Source organism: Musca autumnalis, unplaced genomic scaffold (genome assembly GCF_047663935.1).
Source record: "Musca autumnalis isolate F117 unplaced genomic scaffold, ASM4766393v1 scaffold_2, whole genome shotgun sequence".
In the NCBI taxonomy this organism is placed as follows: Eukaryota; Metazoa; Arthropoda; class Insecta; order Diptera; family Muscidae; genus Musca; species Musca autumnalis.
This window is the reverse complement of record NW_027411755.1, coordinates 176,892,081-176,910,455: the sequence shown is the minus strand read 5'-3', so window position 1 is coordinate 176,910,455 and position 18,375 is coordinate 176,892,081. Positions and strand designations below refer to the sequence as shown.

The window sequence follows — 18,375 nt, the reverse complement described above, 5'->3', positions numbered from 1 at the left end:
CAGTTGCAACACAAAGACCAGAATCATCCATCCAACATATCCAACATACATATATTTGTTTGCCGCACTCACACCAGACTATGCCACGGAATAATCACGTTTGCGGGCGAGACACAAGGGGCCACTAACAAACTCCAGCCAAGATATCCAAAATGTTTCCTCCAGCAATTAAATAAATACACTGGCCTCCGTCAATTGCTATGAAGGCCAGTGTTACTCGCAAACCAATGATTTAGGCTGTTAAAATATAAACAAATACACAAACAAAAGATGTAAACACCGTTGTTAATACTCACAGATATTAAATACAAACACAAAACACAGCAAATACAAAATAATCTTTTTATTTTTCACTCTTGTTTTAACAGGTTAACGTAACGATCCACTCCAAAATGACGATTTTCTCAACCAGACGGCTTTTATAGCCCTCTTTTCTCCCGCCACAAGCCAAATTTTCCAGCCAACACCATTTTCTTTACCGATTTTTCTTCTAACATTTTCGGTAACCAATCGTTTTCTTTTTCTGTATTTCTTCAGGGATGATTCTTTGGATGTTGAATGGCAATGCTATATTAACACCTGATCTGGTTTTTGAAATTTAACGGTCATCAGATTGCTCGAATGACTGCACTCCTATTTCTTTCCCTGATTATACGCGATCGTATTATTTTACCAGTACCTTCATATATGTCCAAGTTTATATTTTGTTGAATATCTATGCATACAATAGTATGAATTTTACAACCTTTTCGATCTTGAACGTGCTGTTCAATGTAAACGTCCATATTTATAAATCTCCTGAAATCCAATTCGCCTTGTTTTCCGCCCGCTTTTGCTTTAGGTCCCCACTCGATACAACTCTGCGCCTGGTAATATCCTACCTCTTTGATCACCCCTGACTGGTCGTCTTTCGAACATGCGATCCCTAGCCAACCATTCCATCATTCTAGAACACGCCACTACTTTGACAATACACACGTTTTACCATTGTGCTTCATCAACGCACAAGATTTTATTTAGGAAAAAGTATTCTGGCTATCGCTCAATAAAAGGAATAGGCATAATGCCACTGTCACTTGAAAGATACTTAAGCAATTTCAACCTCGCTGTTAAACCCCCTCCCACCTTTATATGAAAGAAATCATACATGAGGAATATTTTTGGCAAAATCATTTGGATCCCTGACGGCCAGCATGCTTGTGCTCAAGCTTCTTACGATAGGTTTTCGTTTTAGCCGGGCCTGCAACAAGTTCCATGTTTTAGTATACATATTATGCAATCGAAATAACGAAATAGAAAGTGTGATGTAAACGTTGGTTCTTATAACTCTGTACCATTTACTCAAACTTGTGGTGTCCCTTAAGGAACTATCTTGGGGCCATTATTTTTTAATTTTTTCATTATTGATATTTCCGCTTGCTTTAATCATGCAATGTATCTTTTATATGCCGACGATCTACATATATAATTCCATGGTATAAGTAAAGAGGTAGATTTAAATGAAAAAAATCTATAGAACCCTTGGTTTTCCTGAATTTCTAAAACTTCAAAATAATAGCAACAAGTGGGTTTGTTTACAATACATTTTTTGAGCATTTTATAAAGAACGATAAAAATGAATGAAGTGTTAAGTTTTCTCCATATAATCGAGTTGTGAATATGATAAAATGATTGTTTCAATGCAAATCTGACGAAATTTTTCCATACAAATGGCCTGAAAACAATTTTAAAAATCATTGAATTCGATTGTTTTTAAAATTGTTTGGCATATTATTCAAACACCACAAACACATACACATTTTGTGTATATTGTTTTGAAGTTTTAGGAATACTGGAATGAAAAAATTTAAATTGACATAAAGCTTTGGCTAACCTTTCTTATTAAACCATGTATAATTCTTTCTAAAGGTGAACTCTATAATGAATTCTTTAAATTTGCAATATGACTTGGACAATCTGCTTACATGGTGCGGTGTCAATTCTTTAACTTTGAACCTTGATTAGTGCTCACATTAGCCATTCAAGAAATCGTCTAAATTTATCTTTCTATCTCGGTCATCATGTTTTAACAAAGTTTAAATGAGTTTGAAGGCCTGGGCATAATTTTTGATAACAAGCTCACGCTAATTCCCCACATAGATCATATAATACCTAAAGTCTATTCTCTTTTAGCTTTCATTAAACGAAACTCTGCAGACTTCAAAGATCCGTATACCACCAAGTTGTTATATACGTCTTAAGTTCGATACTCGATGCTTTGTAATAATTATGCCTGTCTGCGTACTCGATAATAGCTGTGTCTTTTTACGTGATAATTAGTAATAATTATTACTAATGTTGCAGACTTTGACAGTTGTATAAAGGAAAAGTTGCTGAAAAAAATGTTTAAGCAACATTTAGTAAGTAAAAAGACACCCCTAATTATTACAACTGTTTCAAATTTTGACAGTTGTATAAAGAAAAAGTTGCTGAGAAAATTGTTTCAGCAACATTTAGTAAGTACGAGGACAAACCTATGGTGTGTCTTTTTACTTTGTCCCGATTTACATTATTCAAGTTTACTTGCGGCAATTTTTCTCGTTCTCTTTTAAACTTTCCTCTTGCGTTTAGTCCATATTTACATTAGGCAATTTTCCTTGCGGCAATTGTCAGTTCGGTGGAGAGAGAGGCATATGGTAACACTTTGCCTCTCAACACTCTCTCTCACCGACGAACTGACAATTGCCGCAAGGAAAATTGCCTAATGTAAATATGGACTTATACAAGCTATTCTGTTTCGGCAAGTTTTGTTTGGAATTGCCGGAACGAGCATTTTTTCCACTTCCATACCCCTTACGTGTCTCTCCTACAAACTGAGACTTGCCGCAAGTAAACTCGCCTAATGTAAATTGGGACTTATTAAATGTTGCTGAAACAATTCTTACCAAATGTTCGGTAAAACAATGTGGTTAACTTCAAAATACCGAAATTCGCGAGGTACTGTTCTATGGGGCTATATCAAATCGTCGATTTATACCTACAAATTTATGGCGGAAAGTTTTTAGACTCAAAGAAAGCTAAATACCAATTTTCAGATATTTCGGTAAAACCTTCAAAAAACCGAAAATCAAGAGGTACGCCTCTATGGGAGATATAGGAATCCGCGGACCTACACTGATAATTCTCTTCTGGAATATTTTATAACCTCATGGAAGACTAAATAACAAATTTCAGTCTTTCGGTGGGATATTGACTTCACAATTACGAAAATCGGAAGGTATCGTTCTACTGGGGCTATATCGGAACGTGGAGCTATACCGAATTTCAGTCAGAAAGGCACATACCTACAACAAAGACTAAATATCAAATTTACCCCAAATGAAGACCAAACATCAAATATCAGCCATTTCGGTGGATTATTGTGGCCACAACCTTCAAAATACCGAAAATCGGGAGGTACCGTTCTAGGGGGGCTATATGAAGGCGTGGACCTATACCGACAAATTTCTGGGAGAAATTTGTGTACCCCCAACTAAGACTAAGTACTAAATTTCAGCTATTTCGGTGTGATAATGAGGCTATAACATTAAAAATACCGAAAATCGGGTGGTACCGTTCTATGGGGGCTATATCCGATATAGCACAATTGCAATACCAAAAATCCTAGGAGTAATAGAAACTTCTATACCAAATTACAAAGCTATATCTTGAAAATTGCGAGCTGTATCTTGATTTCAACAAACGGACAGACGGACATGGTTATATCGACTTAGAATTTTACCCTGATGAAGAATATTGTTACGGAATTAGATTTGTACCAAATAAAACAGGGTTAGTTTTAGATTACGTTTCTACAATGCTTTATTTACTTTATTACACTTATTCGGAACCGACTTTAATTACTAAGCACACAGCTTGTCTCCAGTTAGCACGCAGTTATTCTTTAACCAATCTGTTCAGTTCAACGCTTAAAACATAACTTACTCGCCGTTGCTGATTCCACCTGTATTTATCTCAAAATCCCCTTGTTCAAGAATTCTCCAGAACACATCTGGCAACGCCTCGAATCTGTGCAACGAACAAACAGACGCACATTCGCACTAAAGGGTTGTTTACACCATCTATCAATGTCGTGTGAGATGTCAAATTTTCTACCTGCGAATGTTGTACACATAGTGTGACCACTATGAAAATTTTCATCTATCAAAATGATTTGGCAACTCATATGTAAATTTTTCATTTAGGGAGCGCTCTATTCGATACGGCATTCTTGTATGTAATCGTAAATTTATCAGCTGTTTTCTGGAATTCTCAAAAAGAAAAACAAAATCTTTTTAAAAAGAAAATGGAAAGTTATGTATATTTAAATATTTAGAAAAGTAAACAAAGAGTGTTTATAATGTAATTTTCAGATCGATTGGTCGAAAGAAGCCGTCTTGGTAATGATTGCTTTGTGGCAAAAACATAAATGCCTCTATAACCCCAAAAACCTATTCTACCACAACAAACATGCTAGATATTCATTTTCCTTTAACCAAAATTAAAATTTGCGCAAATTTGCAACTCAACAATAAATGTAAACAATGACAAAAACAGCTGTTTTTATATTTATAGGTTATGTCATACGAAAATAACACTTGTAGGTATGAACGCACAAATTGAAAGTTGTATGGATGACGTCAATTTTGACAAACATAGAGAATGTCGAATGGGTGAAAGAAATGACAGCTCATATGACATTGATAGATGGTGTAAACAGCCCTTAAGCGAACAACCATACTCACATACATGGGCGAAGATCAATACAAGTGGAAAAGCACACTAATTACGTAATTACAACAACAAACAAATACAAGAAGTAGCAAACTAAACGATAACTACATGATTATGGCAAAACAAAAGCACATTAATGAAAGGAAAAGTAAGAACTAGAATGATGAAGAGAATTCTACATGGTAGTTGTTGTTGCTTAAATAAAGTAACTGCGTAATAAAATTTTACGTTACAATTCAAATTTTTAAATTAACGGAAATTAAACTATCTTAACTTAAACCTATCAGTTATAGCTCATTTAGACTAGCCATAAATCCTCGACTGGATTTAATAAATCCAGTACAAATCTCATTGCATTTAGATATACATTTTGGAGGATTTAAATGTCAGTCAGCTGATTTTGGTTCATAGCACAATTACCAAGGTAGATGCATCAGCCCATCTGAGCGAATGTGAAACGTTAAAAGAATTTTTTGAAAATTGAATTCGTGTCAAAAAACATACGTCAAATTACAAAGGCATTCTTTAATACTGAAAATGTTAGCACATTATGCTACTAATGCTAACTAAAGAGCAAATAAAGAATTATTTTATCGCAGTTTGCCCACCTAAAATAAATAAACGAACTATTTTATCGTTTAGACATCATAAATATTAGTCTTGGTTGATTAAAATCAACTTTGTACATCAAAACAAATTTAATTTTTCCGCCTTGTTTACAAATTTTTACATTTTAAATTATTTTTAGTGTAGCAATTCACCGATGCATCTACCTTGTTTCTTGTGCCAGCTTGCAACTTTTTGTATTTTCTAGCAACATGTTGCAAAAAACAGAGTTGTATACGAGGATTTATGTCAGATTTAAAACAAATCCACTCAATAGAAGGATTTATTTTTGTATGGGAAATCTGGTAGATTTTGGCTGGATTTAGCAAATAAAACCTGATAATGCGCTAAATCCGGCTAATGGTGTCATATCTAAATGGCATATTACATTCGTAACAATATATATACTTTATAGGATGTCCGATGAATATTTCGATGTGTTACAAACGGAATGACAGATTTAATTATACCATCCATATTATGGTGGAGGGTATAAGAATGGACCGATTTTTGCTAAAAAATCGGCCAAAAAAAAATTTAAAAAAGCTATCGTTTAAAGTTTTTATTTTGGTTTACATTAAAAAATGTATTTTTGGTAAAATTGAATGATTTGAACAGTGAAAAGTTTTTCCTATCTATTTTGAAAAGTATAATAAAATACACTGTTTTTTCTTATGTAGAACAATCTCTTTTGAGTGGTACATTAAAATTATGCAAAAAGAAGTGATATAATAGATTAAGGGTGTTAGATGCCCGGATGATCTTCGACCAATTTCAATCCTCCCAGCAATATCCAAAATTGTGAAAATAATTATGAAGGACCAAAATTTGGACTATGCATCGGGAATGATATCTGATACCCAATTTGCGTTTCGGCGCGGGCACAATACCACTCACTTACTCATAGAAACTACTGGTTGCATTCACCAGAACATTAATCAGGGTAAAGTATCTGTACTCGTTTCTCTTGATCTATCGATGGCATTTAACTCTATTAATCATGTTCATATGATTATGAAACTAAAAAATATTTTCAAATTTTCGGCTACTGTTTGCAAACTAATTTATTCATATCTTTGTGGGAGATCGCAGTTTGTCTCCTTGAATGGCTGTGAATCCGATACAATTCACCTTTATAGCGGGATACCTCAAGGCTTTGTGTTAGGCCCACTCTTATTCATACTATATGTGAATGATTTGGTGAATTATACTGCTACAGAATTCTGCAAAACCTTTCAGTTTGCTGGTGAAATTTTTTATACCCTCCACCATAAGTAACTACTAGAAATAATCAATGTAGACCCCACAAACTGTTTACATTGAACATGTGATTAAAAGTCAGCTGATCAGACTTGCAAATTTTTGCGGGACAAATTTTCCCAGCAAAAATTTGCAAGTTCTCAGTCACAAAACTCTCCAAAAATCTCTCCAAACTCGCTCTCTTTTGCTGGATAATTTTGTTATCGAACAGCATTCAGCAAAAATTTGTACGAATTTGTACAAATTATTGGGTTATCGTACACACCTATTTTTGACCAAGAAAATTTCGCAATTGCAATTTTTTTAGATTCTAAAGCGTGTGGATAGGATTAAAGCATTTAACAAGTAAACTGTTCCGTTTGGTTTACAATATCAAAAGAAACAAAAACAAATTTCATACATTTTCGGAAACAGCTGACTTTCTTGCAAGTTTTTGCAAATTGTTTTTCGTTAACTTTCTGCAATTTTTTTTCTTGTGAGAGTAAAATTCACTGAGAGAGGTTGCTGGAACTGACTGAGTAATTATTGCTGGGAAAGTTATCGTACACACCTATAGTTAATATGGACATTTAATGCTATATTGCTTATATTTATGGCTGGGGAGAAAGATAAATAAATAGGAGTTTGGTAATTTTTATGGAATAAATATGTTTAGTTTTGTAACTCAGGTTTTTTGAGGACTAAGTAATATGTATATATGGTCTTTAGGGCTTGTATTAAGAAATGAAATAAATAAAATAAATAAATAATAAACCAATTAAGTACGCCTAAACACACAAACCACTACGGGTTCTCCACTTTGAAAGGTCATATCTTATAGCTCATTTAGACTAGCCATAAACCCTCGACTGGATTTAATAAATCCAGTACAAATCTCATTGCATTTAGATATACATTTTGGAGGATTTAAATGGCAGTCAGCTGATTTTTGTTAATAGCACAATTACCAAGGTAGATGCATCAGCCCATCTGAACGAAAAAAAAGATTTTTTTAAATTGAATTCGTCTCAAAAAACAAACGTCAAATTAGAAATTTATTGTTTAATACTGAAAATGTTAGCTACTAATGCTAACAAAAGAGCAAATAAAGAATTATTTTATCGCAGTTTGCCCATCTAAAATAAATAAACGAATTATTTTATCGTATAGACATCATAAATATTAGTCTTGGTTGATTAAAATCAACTTTGTACATCAAAACAAATTTAATTTTTCCGTCTTGTTTAAAAATTTTTACATTTTAAATTATTTTTAGTGTAGCAATTCACCGATGCATCTTTTTTCTTGTGCCAGCTTGCAACTTTATGTATTTTCTAGCAACATGTTGCAAAAAACAGAGTTGTATACGAGGATTTATGCCAGATTTAAAACAAATCCACTCAATAGGAGGATTTATTTTTGTATGGGAAATCTGGTAGATTTTGGCTGGATTTAGCAAATAAAACCTGATAATGGGCTAAATCCGGCTAATGGTGTCATATCTAAATGGCATATTAGCCAATTTTGCTTTGATCGACTTGAAATTTTTTGCGGCACACTCTATACTACCTGTAAAATAAGCCAATAAAATGTTTTCGATTTTTTGAAATTGACAAGTAGGGATAACCCTTATACCCCGGTTACACTATTGAAGGTTAACCCACTGGGTTTAATAGATCCAGTGGGTTAATCTTTGCTGGTTACACTTAGCTTTTCGAGGATATAAACTGTCAGCTGATGTTTGTTTACGTATACATACAAAATAACTAATAAAGTCGTGTTTTACACTCTTACAATTTCTCGTATGACAATTTCTCATATTGGTATATTTTACACACAGGGATACATTTTTGTATCATGGTATCAAGCGTACTTTTTGTTTAAAAAAGTGTCTAATACCCCGTTTACATATAATTGGATTAACCCAGTGGGTTTGGGTTTCAGCTGTCATTTCCATTGCTTATACTTCAACTAAATCCTCAAAAAGAAGGTTAACCCTGCAAAAATCTATAATATAAACGCCGTGTAAAGTAAAAAAATAAATAATTTTATGATTTTCAAATAACTTTAGATTTATTAACTCCATAAGATCTCATGCGACCAATCGGAAACGTGTAAAACACGACTAACTCTGTTGCAAAAACAGTTGCAACTTTTGGTACTTTTTGAGTAGAGTTGGATTTTTTTGCACAAATACCGAATACAACACCGTATTTTTGGTGGATTTGTGCCGGATTTAAAATAAACCCAGTCGTGAGTGGATTTAATTTTTGTATGGCAAATCTGGTCAGATTTGACCAGATTAAGCAATAAATCCTCATGAAGTGGGTTAACCCGGCAAAAAGCTGTAGTGTAACCGTGCTATTAATATAACTTTTGGTGAAGGGTACAAACTGAACACTCGTACATATTTAAAACAAGTCCATACTTAGTCCCAATTTACATTGGTCGAGTTTACTTGCGGCAATTGTCATTTTGTAGGAGAGAGAGGTGAGGCATATGGTAACCCTTTGCCTCTCAGCACCCTCTCTCACCTACAAACTGACAATTGCCGCAAGTAAACTCGCCTAATGTAAATTGGGACGTACTTCAAATTTAGAACAATTAAAAAATTATCGTAAATTGTTTTTTTTTTTTTTTAATTTTTATTAAATCTTTATTCAATACGTTTTATTATTTCCATTTATGACAATTTAATTAGCTTTTACAATCTTTACTAAAGAAATACAGATTTTGTTTTTTGTTGTTTCGTTTGTTTGCATTTTTGACTTTGTTTTGTATTGTAATAAATGATTTTCAAAATGTTTTTATTTTTCGTTAACAAATTACATCTATGTGGTTTTGTGAGGACTGTTCTGTGTTCAGGTTTTGTTATACTCAGGGTATTTATGTTCTTCCTATCTTTGCTAAAAATGTTTTATGTCCTTTGTTAAGCTTACAAATTTATCAAGGAGTAGGAGAGAAAATTTGATTTTGTATCTGAATCAAATCAAGAATAAATACAAAGTTATGAACAATAACATAAAATCAGAAAAATAAATAGGTATTTATTTTTTAATTAAACTATTTCAGTAGGCCTATTCTGTAACTTTTATCGATTAAAAAGTTGTTAAAATTTCTTTTGTTTTTGTAACAACTACAAAACAAACAAATGAAATTGTTGTAAAATAAACTATGAGTAAAGTTGTTAAAAAGTTACTGAATTCCTCTTCTGGTTTTTATTTAATGTGTTTTTTCATCTAAAATGTTTTTAGTTCTGCCTACATACATGTTTGTGTGTGATTTGAAATTTTGGGTCTGGAGGAAGGTATATTACACCTATTTAATGTTTGTTTTTAATTTTGTGTTTATAGCATCCTGGCTAGCTTTAACTTCTTTTGGCAGTTGGTCAGTAATGTGACGGTGTATAGTTTAGGGTGTTTTCTATGAAATGAACATCTACTGCAATTTTTGTTTTAAAATTATAACAAATCTATTCCGTGATACCATTAAACATAAACATACCAACATACATTAAAAGTGTCATATCTTTTCACGGGAAGGGCAATCCTTAATCCGGATAATTCGGAAAAGTATTATACGCCTAATAATAAATGGACTAAAACCACTTGTGTTTGTCTTGGCAACTGGTGTTTTTTTGCTGCGATGGATTGGTGGTGGTCTCCGAGTACGACATTCAAACTGTACTTTTGAACTACCTGCGCAACTGCATCAGAGTGAATGTTAATCAAGCCTGCCTGATTGGCTCATTGATCACGAAGTTCTCGCTTATCCCTCTCTATCTCACTCCAGATCATAAAGATCTATCCTGAACATGTCTGGATGTCATGAAGATGGTTCCCAAGAAGAGGCATCCTGTTCACTCCTCTGGGGGATATTCTGACAGGTTTGAATATTCTTTCACGGTGTAGAGCCAAGATGTGCATACCACACGGCCGCCATATAGCTTACCACAGACCGGCCTATTGCTTTATAAGAGGTCAACAAGGTTTCTTTGTCAGCAACCCAGCGACTTGAGAATGTTGTTCCTACTTCTGATCTTATCGAAAATAGCTGAGAAATGCGCGGACGACTGAAACCTGCTGTTGCACGTTACATTCAATATCCTAGGGGTAGTTAGTAGTCGGAATCAGGACACCATCGACCAATATGTTCGGGGGAGCCTCATTACAGCCGTCCAGGTGGTGAACAGTGTGGCAGTGGATTTATCGGTAGATTTTTCTTAATATTTCTCAGATTGAAGAACTGCACTATATCAGCTATGTTGACATTTAACCTGTCACATATGGCATCGACGATGGGACACAACACCAAGTTCGAACACTCATCCGCATACATTACGATCTCAATGCCGTCTGAAGGGTGTGGAATTTCAGAAAGACAAAGGTTAAACAGTTCCGGAGATATCTCTCCGCCGCCTTAGAGAACTTCCTGTTTCACTCTACGGTTTTTGGTTTTTGGACTTCTTATTTCTGAATAGTTGAATGTCGATCGTTTCAAACACCTTTATACCCTCGAACAGCTTTGCATTTTTGACAGTTTCAAAAGCTTTTGATAAGTCAAGTTCTACCAACACTGTCTTGTCCCACGGCTTGCTCTTGCAGCGCTGTTGTCGTGCTGTACTGCATACGGAATTCATGCTGATTATCGGCATTTTGATAGCTATTTTTGACGCTGAGAAATACTAAAGCCTCAAGGGTGTTTGCTACGGGCGATAAAAGCGAAATCGGTCTGTACGACCCACCTTTGCTGACATCTTTGCCTGGATTTAGTAGTGGGACTACCCTGACCTTTTTACAGACTTCGAAATATGTAGGTGGCTAGCGTCAAATTGAGAAATTTGGTGATTTACTTGACTCCTGGCTCATCCAGCTGTTTCAGCATTACCATGGAGATTCTATCAGGGCTTGCAGCTTTGGATGATTTAGCGCATTTAAGTCCCCCAAGACCAGACGGTTATGACGTTCAATAAGTCCGAATTGACACGTACAAATTTGTGGGTAAAGTAAAATTGTAGGTGTGAATTGGGACTAAGCGGGCTAATGTTAGTCATATAATCGGTAGTACAGCTATTTTTCGGCGAGATATATACGTTGAGCAACTCTACCTAGGCAGTTCCATACCTGACTGTTATATATATTCAAGGTACTGGTTAGGGATACGCTGTGAAATGCAATAATCGGGTTTTCGATTATTCGGTTTTCGTGAAAAACTTAAAACTCGATTTTCGGTTAGTCGATTGTTTGAGAGTGTCCTAAAAGTCGACTTTCGGTTAATCGTTAACCGCCGAAAACCGATTATAATCGAATATAATCGAACATTTTCGTTGATGCGATACGTGATGGTTATATGTATACCATGGCACAATAATACAGGTACAACGGCAAAAACAGCTGATTATCACATTAGTTGTCAAAATGTATTATTGTGAATAAAATTACATACAAAAGGTAAACAAGCAATTCACAGTAAAGCTGAAAACAGATACAACGTTTGATTAAAGTTTTGTGCCGTTTTTACACTGTTGGGCATGATGCCGAAAAATTCAAATTCATTTGAAATATATGCCGACAAACAGATAAACGCTGGACTTTGGTATCGTCGTCGCCCTGTTGTTGTTGTTTTTTCTCGACGCCCAACGCAAAACTTTAATCAAACGTTGTATCTGTTTTCAGCTTGATGCGATATTTTGACGTTTGGTGTGGTAAATGACCCGATTATTGTTATCGATGTAACACCTTCTTATTCCGCCATGATGTATACAAAAAAGTACCGTTGATTACGCGGTTTAAGCAAACCCAATAGTCCAGTACGACTAATAGTCGAACACGATTAATACTCGACTACGAATAATAGATTACCACTAATTGTTGACTACGAATATTAAAAATTCTATGGCTAATAATCGATTAACCGAAATCGATTTTACGTATCCCTAGTACTGGTCATTAGAGCCACGCTCAAGCGAGATTGATCTGTAAAGCTAATCCCCCACCTCCACTTCTGCTTCGATCCTTCCTCAGTATGTTGCAATCATCACAATGTTGCAAGCTGCAGCTGTTGATGAACTTGGGTTCATGCACCGCCGCGGCCTTGGTATTCTTCCGACTCATAAAATCCACAATTTTATCGTTCTTACCTTGCAGCAAGGATTCATTTTCTGGGATTGGGCAGCAACTGCTGCTGCATGTGAGTCTCGTATTCTGCTGATGACGACGACTCACTGGGGGCTGTGTTTTCACATAGTAGAGTCTAGAGCAACCCCCAAGTTGCACCCACTTTCGGCGTCTATTGAATCTCAAGGAAATTTGTGTTTGGTGGATGCCAATGTGACAAACTAAGCACATCCCATATTGGTCATGGGTTTTCCGCCGTCCCGGCACGGACCAAAGAAATCCGATTCAGGGTCAATCCGGTATCGAAGAACCGCCGCCCTGGGATTGCTGCATAGGAGGTCGATGAATTCACTAACTGAGAAAATATCGCCTTCTTGGGAAAACGCTGAGGATCTTCGGAGGAACAAATGTACATTGTCCCAATTTACATTAGGCGAGTTTACTTGCGGCAATTGTCAGTTTGATGGACAGAGAGGTGAGGCATATGGTAACCCTTTGCCTCTCAACACCCTCTCTCACCCACAAACTGACAATTGCCGCAAGTAAACTCGCCTAATGTAAATTGGGACATTTCAAAGCTTTTTGCAGCGGAGCTTTGTTTGTCTTCTCGGAACATTATGGGCTTCCAATAGTGTAACAACGGCCCGAACGTCAATTGTGATGCCTGATTCGTAGTAAGTTTACATATAACTGGATTTAGTAAATCCAGTGGGTTTGTAATACCTAATACATTGCGTATACGTCAAAATAAATCCACATAAAGGAAAAAAGTTATAATGTAAATATGCTCTTAAGTCACATTTACATCAAACAGGTTTTAATAAATTGCGTCCTTTCAATTGGCAATTTATTGTATATCTGTCAAATAAATGACGTATTTGTCAAAAGTATTTGTTTTAAATGCAAGACTAAATTTTTACACTTTTTACACTTACACTTAAAACAAGTGTTTTAGGAATTTATGTCGTTTATTTTACAGACATTCTATGAAATTGAGAACATAAAAGACGCATGTTTCATAAAACACTTAAATGTAAAATGCGTTTTATACACCGGTTACACTAAACCGGATTAACACAGTGGGTTTGGATTTCAAATGTCAATTCCATAGCGCAAACGTCAAATAAATCCTCTTGAAGTGGGTTAACCCGGCAAAAAACCGTAGTCTAGCCGTGCTATTAGTCTACATATGAACTATGACACTTTGTAGTAGTACATTTACATTTACGAAATCGAGTGGATTTCAACTGTCTAGTCCTTTGCGTATACGTCAAATGAAAACTCATTTGAATCCCATTGGATTTCATTCGACGCATGGTGGAATAAGAAGGTGTTACATCGAATCATACAAAACGTCAAATTTGCTCACAATAATTTTTTATTCACAATTTTGACAACTCGTATGAAGATCAGCTGTTTTTGCCGCTGTACCTGCATTATTGTGACATGATTCGATGGAATTGACTGAATTTCGTAAATGTAAACGTACTCTAAGTATGTTTTTGTTTATTTTTTTATATTTATATGGTCTGTATCATGGTGGAATAAGAAGGTGTTACATCAAATCATGTCAAACGTCAAATTTGCTCACAATAATGCATTACTGCGAATTGCTTGTTTACATTTTGTATGTGATTTTATTCACAATAAAGCATTTTGACAACTGTAATGAAGATCAGCTGTTTTTGGCGCTACACCTTATTATTCCACCATGGGTCTGTATTATGTTGCCTAGCTAACTACTCAATCATTGGTCATCTGGAACTCCTTTACTAATTTGTTTGTTGCTCTTTTACGGTTGTGTGGGTGTCAAAATTTTTAGCAATTTTCTTAAATTAAAGATTTTTCTTTTTCTTTTTGGGATTTTCTAAATATTAATTAAAGCAATTTGGCTTTCTAAAATTTTTCAATTTTTGAGGAATTTAGTTTTTACTTTAAATCTAAAGTAAAATATTCAAGGGTTGTCTTTTTTGGTATTAGCTGCATGTTTTTTTTTTTCTTGTTTTTATTTCACACCTTTTTTAATGTTATTTTAAACTTATTACTTATTGTTAGTTCTGTTTTTATTATTGGGTTTTCTTTAAATTTAACAAGTTTTGTTAGGTTTCTTCATCATCTTCATCTTTATTTAATATCTTATGCATTGTTTTGTTATTATTTATTATTAATTATTATTCAAAAACTTTCTATAAAAGAGGACCAAAAAACAATTGTTTTATTTGACTTAAAATTTAAAAAATTTAACGGTAGGCTACAGATACTTCATTTGCTTTCTTTGTTTCTTCTTTTTTTTTTTGTAAAAATTCACATTTAATAATACTTTCATTTGAGGGGGTGTGTTTGTGGTGAAGAGGAGGAGAATTAGGATTTTATTTGTTTTATTAACAAATAATTATAAATAAAATATTTTTAATTAATTTAAAACGGTTTGGAATTTTATAACAGTTGAATGAAATATAAAGGTTGGAGCCATTTAAGTTGTCAATTGCTTTGAATATCTGTCAAATAAATGACGTATTTTCTTCACAAAACTTTATTTAGGTGCCAATGGATTATAGTACGTTTAGACTATGCTTGACTTATCAAATTAAGATAATGCACTTAATCATGGAATAAATGCATAGTGTAAACAAAGCATTAGGTTATGAAGCGTTCTACAAGAAACCCTATTAATAAACTCAATATAACCCCAATATTTTGTAATTATTAACTCACACAGTCCTTTACGTTATCAAACATTGAGAGAATGAGAGAGTTGATCTGTCCTTTACGTGCAAGAATGTTCAAGTTTTAGCACTTTTTACACCATAAGCGTTACTCTACTTCTGATACCGTACAATTCATATGAGAGCAGTTCACAACTTTTACTACTTTTGCCATGTTTACCATTTTTCAAAGTAAAGGAACATACCAAGTGCAAGTGACAACCTAAAATGGAGCCTGATATTCCATTCATTATGTTTTAATTGTCTCTATAGAGGCGGGATGGTTTAGAAAACTTTGCTATCCTAGAGCGTGTCCAGTTCTGAAAGAAAAAGAAAAAAATAAAAAATAAATCACATTTTGTTACAATAAATCCTCTTAAAAAAACAAAAACATCTCACCTTATAATCAAATAATTCTTGGGTCTGTCTTAAAAAAATCCAATTGTCAGTGTTTTGTTTTGATTTGCCAAATAATTGCTTAGATAGTATTTTAAAATATAATTATTATTTTTTTTCTTTATGTGAAATAATTTAACTTTCAACTAAAACAACAACAATGAAAAATAATAAAACAAAAACAAAAATATAAACAAAAAAATGTGTAAACAATCTATTTAACGTTCAATGAACTGTAACGGTTCTTCTCTAAAACAAATCAAATTAAACAAAATTTTTCAGCAAAAAAGCCAAAGCAAAGAAAAACGATGTAGCCATGGCTAGAGAAGACACGCCGAGACCGGCAGCTGTGTTGCAGTTATCTTCAGTGCAGGAGCACACAACTTGACGGCCACCAAAACCGGCACGTGTATAACAGCTGCTGTAGCTGGTTTGATTTTGGAAACCACAGGTACGTATGACACGGCTATCGGGGGGTACTGAAACGAAACAAAGAAGACAAAATGTAAGTGAATATTTTGGGCCGATTCCGTACAGCGAGGCGAGTCGTGTCGCGTTGCGAAATGCAATTTTTCGATTCCGTATGGCAATATCGCCTGACGTCGTCAAATTTTGTCGCCGAAATGTTCATTTTCCGGCGACAACAAATTAGCTGTCGCCGTACATTTTTACTAACGAATAAAAATAAAATAAAAAAAAATAAAAATAACTTGTTATCGACGATTATTTTCTATCGCTGTACGTAGTGCATTTTTAAATTTTGTCACAGAGACGATAGACGACGCGACATGACTCGCCTCGCTGTACGGAATCGGCCCATTAAGAGTGTATATTTGAGGGATAATTATGTATTCTTCGATTAAAATCATTATGAAACGGATCAGCATTATTTAGAATTATGAATTTTCATGTGTACATATTTGCTTTTATTAATACTTTACGTTTACGTTTTCACTAACTTGACTTATTACTATGTCTATATTTACATTATGCAATTTTACTTGCGGCAATTGTCAGTTTGTAGGTGAGAGAAGGTGCTGAGAGGTAAAGGGTTTCCATATGCCTCACCTCTCTCCCTATCTGACTAATTGCCGCAAGAAAAATTGCCTAATATAAATATGGACTATATAAGAATACAACTCACACTTTAAATTAACAGCTAAAAATACATCTCTGTAAATATATTTAATACTTCTACTATAAGCAACTATGTACTACTAGATTTATCAAGCAATACTAGATGAGAAACTCGCTTCTCACAAGTAGAAGCTAAGATGAACGAAATTCAATAAATTCATTCTTATAAGAGCTATTGTTAGACTTAAGTCTTATCCCAAATGTTTAAGAATGAAACCTAAATAAATTGAAATTGAATTGAATTGAATAAATTCATTCATTCTTGTGTAGCAATTTGAACACTGTACATCGTTCTCAATGCTTCCTTAACCCAGATAAAGCCACTGGTCGTTTAAACGCCACAAAAAATGGTTGCAAAAATTGACGTAAAACACTGGTTTTTTCCAATATTTTTGTGGGGTTTTTGGCATTTTGTTATAGTATTGTCTGTTATCTGTAAGTTCACGCTGATAACGCTTCATTTGACCTACGAATTTCCACGCAATTGGCCAAAAACGCAAGCTATTCAAAAAAATCGACTTTTTTGTAATTTTCGACTTTTGATGAAAAATTTAAATATGCGATAAAAATTTAATCAAAAATGTTAGAATCATATAAAGTCAGGGATTTGTTAGGAATATAGTAAGAGTATTTTCGCAATCAAAAACCAAGGGATTGGCATGTAAGGACACACCTATATTACGCTCCAAAGTTTTTGGAACTTTTAAAAGAAGGCCAGATTGCAGGAAAACTATACGTTTTAGAGAAAAAAGTTATTTATTAAAAAATGCTTAAAAAGTCTCAAAAATATAGATTTTATAAAAAATTTTAAGTTTTCTCGCAAAAAAAATTCTCGGCGCTAAGTGGGTTAAGTGTTTCAAACCTATAGCAGTGCATCATCCGCAATACAGATAGTGAATAAAGTATTCTTTTTAATCACCTAACCATTTGGTGTTTTATCGTATGTCCCCATACAACCTAAGGAAACGTCTGGTTACAATTATTGTTTTAGAGGATTTTCGGAGCCTTGAGTCCTTAATTATTTAAAGAATGCTCTTATGACGACATTTATGGAACGTAACAGGGCCCTATCCTGCTTTAGTAGATATTGCGGTGCTGAGCCAAAGAAGCTGCGACAACGAGCAAACAAGTGGAGAAGACGGAACCAATCCCACGGCAGCAGGTTCTTTCGTACCACCTTAGTGTACATATGTTTGTATTTGTTTCGTTTTTCTGTGTTGTGAGCAGCATATCCCGGAATGCCTGCTCCAAATCCTTTGGTCCGTACCGGGACAGAGAAAACCCAGGACCAATATACTTGTGCTCGGTTTGTCACATCCGCATCTTCACCCACATCCAGCCTTCGGTGAGATGCAATAGATGTCAGGAGTGGGTTGCTCTGGACTTGTCCACGTGCGGGACTACGACATGCTGCGCGAACGCAG

At 34.5% G+C, this 18,375-nt stretch overlaps 1 protein-coding gene across 1 annotated transcript in view; it reads right to left on the bottom strand.

The window, feature by feature from the left end:
• Positions 1-14,773: 14,773 nt before the first annotated feature.
• Positions 14,774-18,375, bottom strand: part of LOC141394896 (UPAR/Ly6 domain-containing protein CG9338) — a 71,239-nt gene continuing 67,637 nt past the window's right edge. Inside the window, exons 3-4 of the mRNA XM_073970043.1 lie at positions 15,818-16,293; positions 14,774-15,738 (exon numbers count right to left, since the gene is read on the bottom strand). Coding sequence (XP_073826144.1) covers positions 16,079-16,293 — 215 coding nt within the window. The 3' untranslated portion in view covers positions 14,774-15,738; positions 15,818-16,078. The remainder of the gene's footprint in view (positions 15,739-15,817; positions 16,294-18,375) is intronic.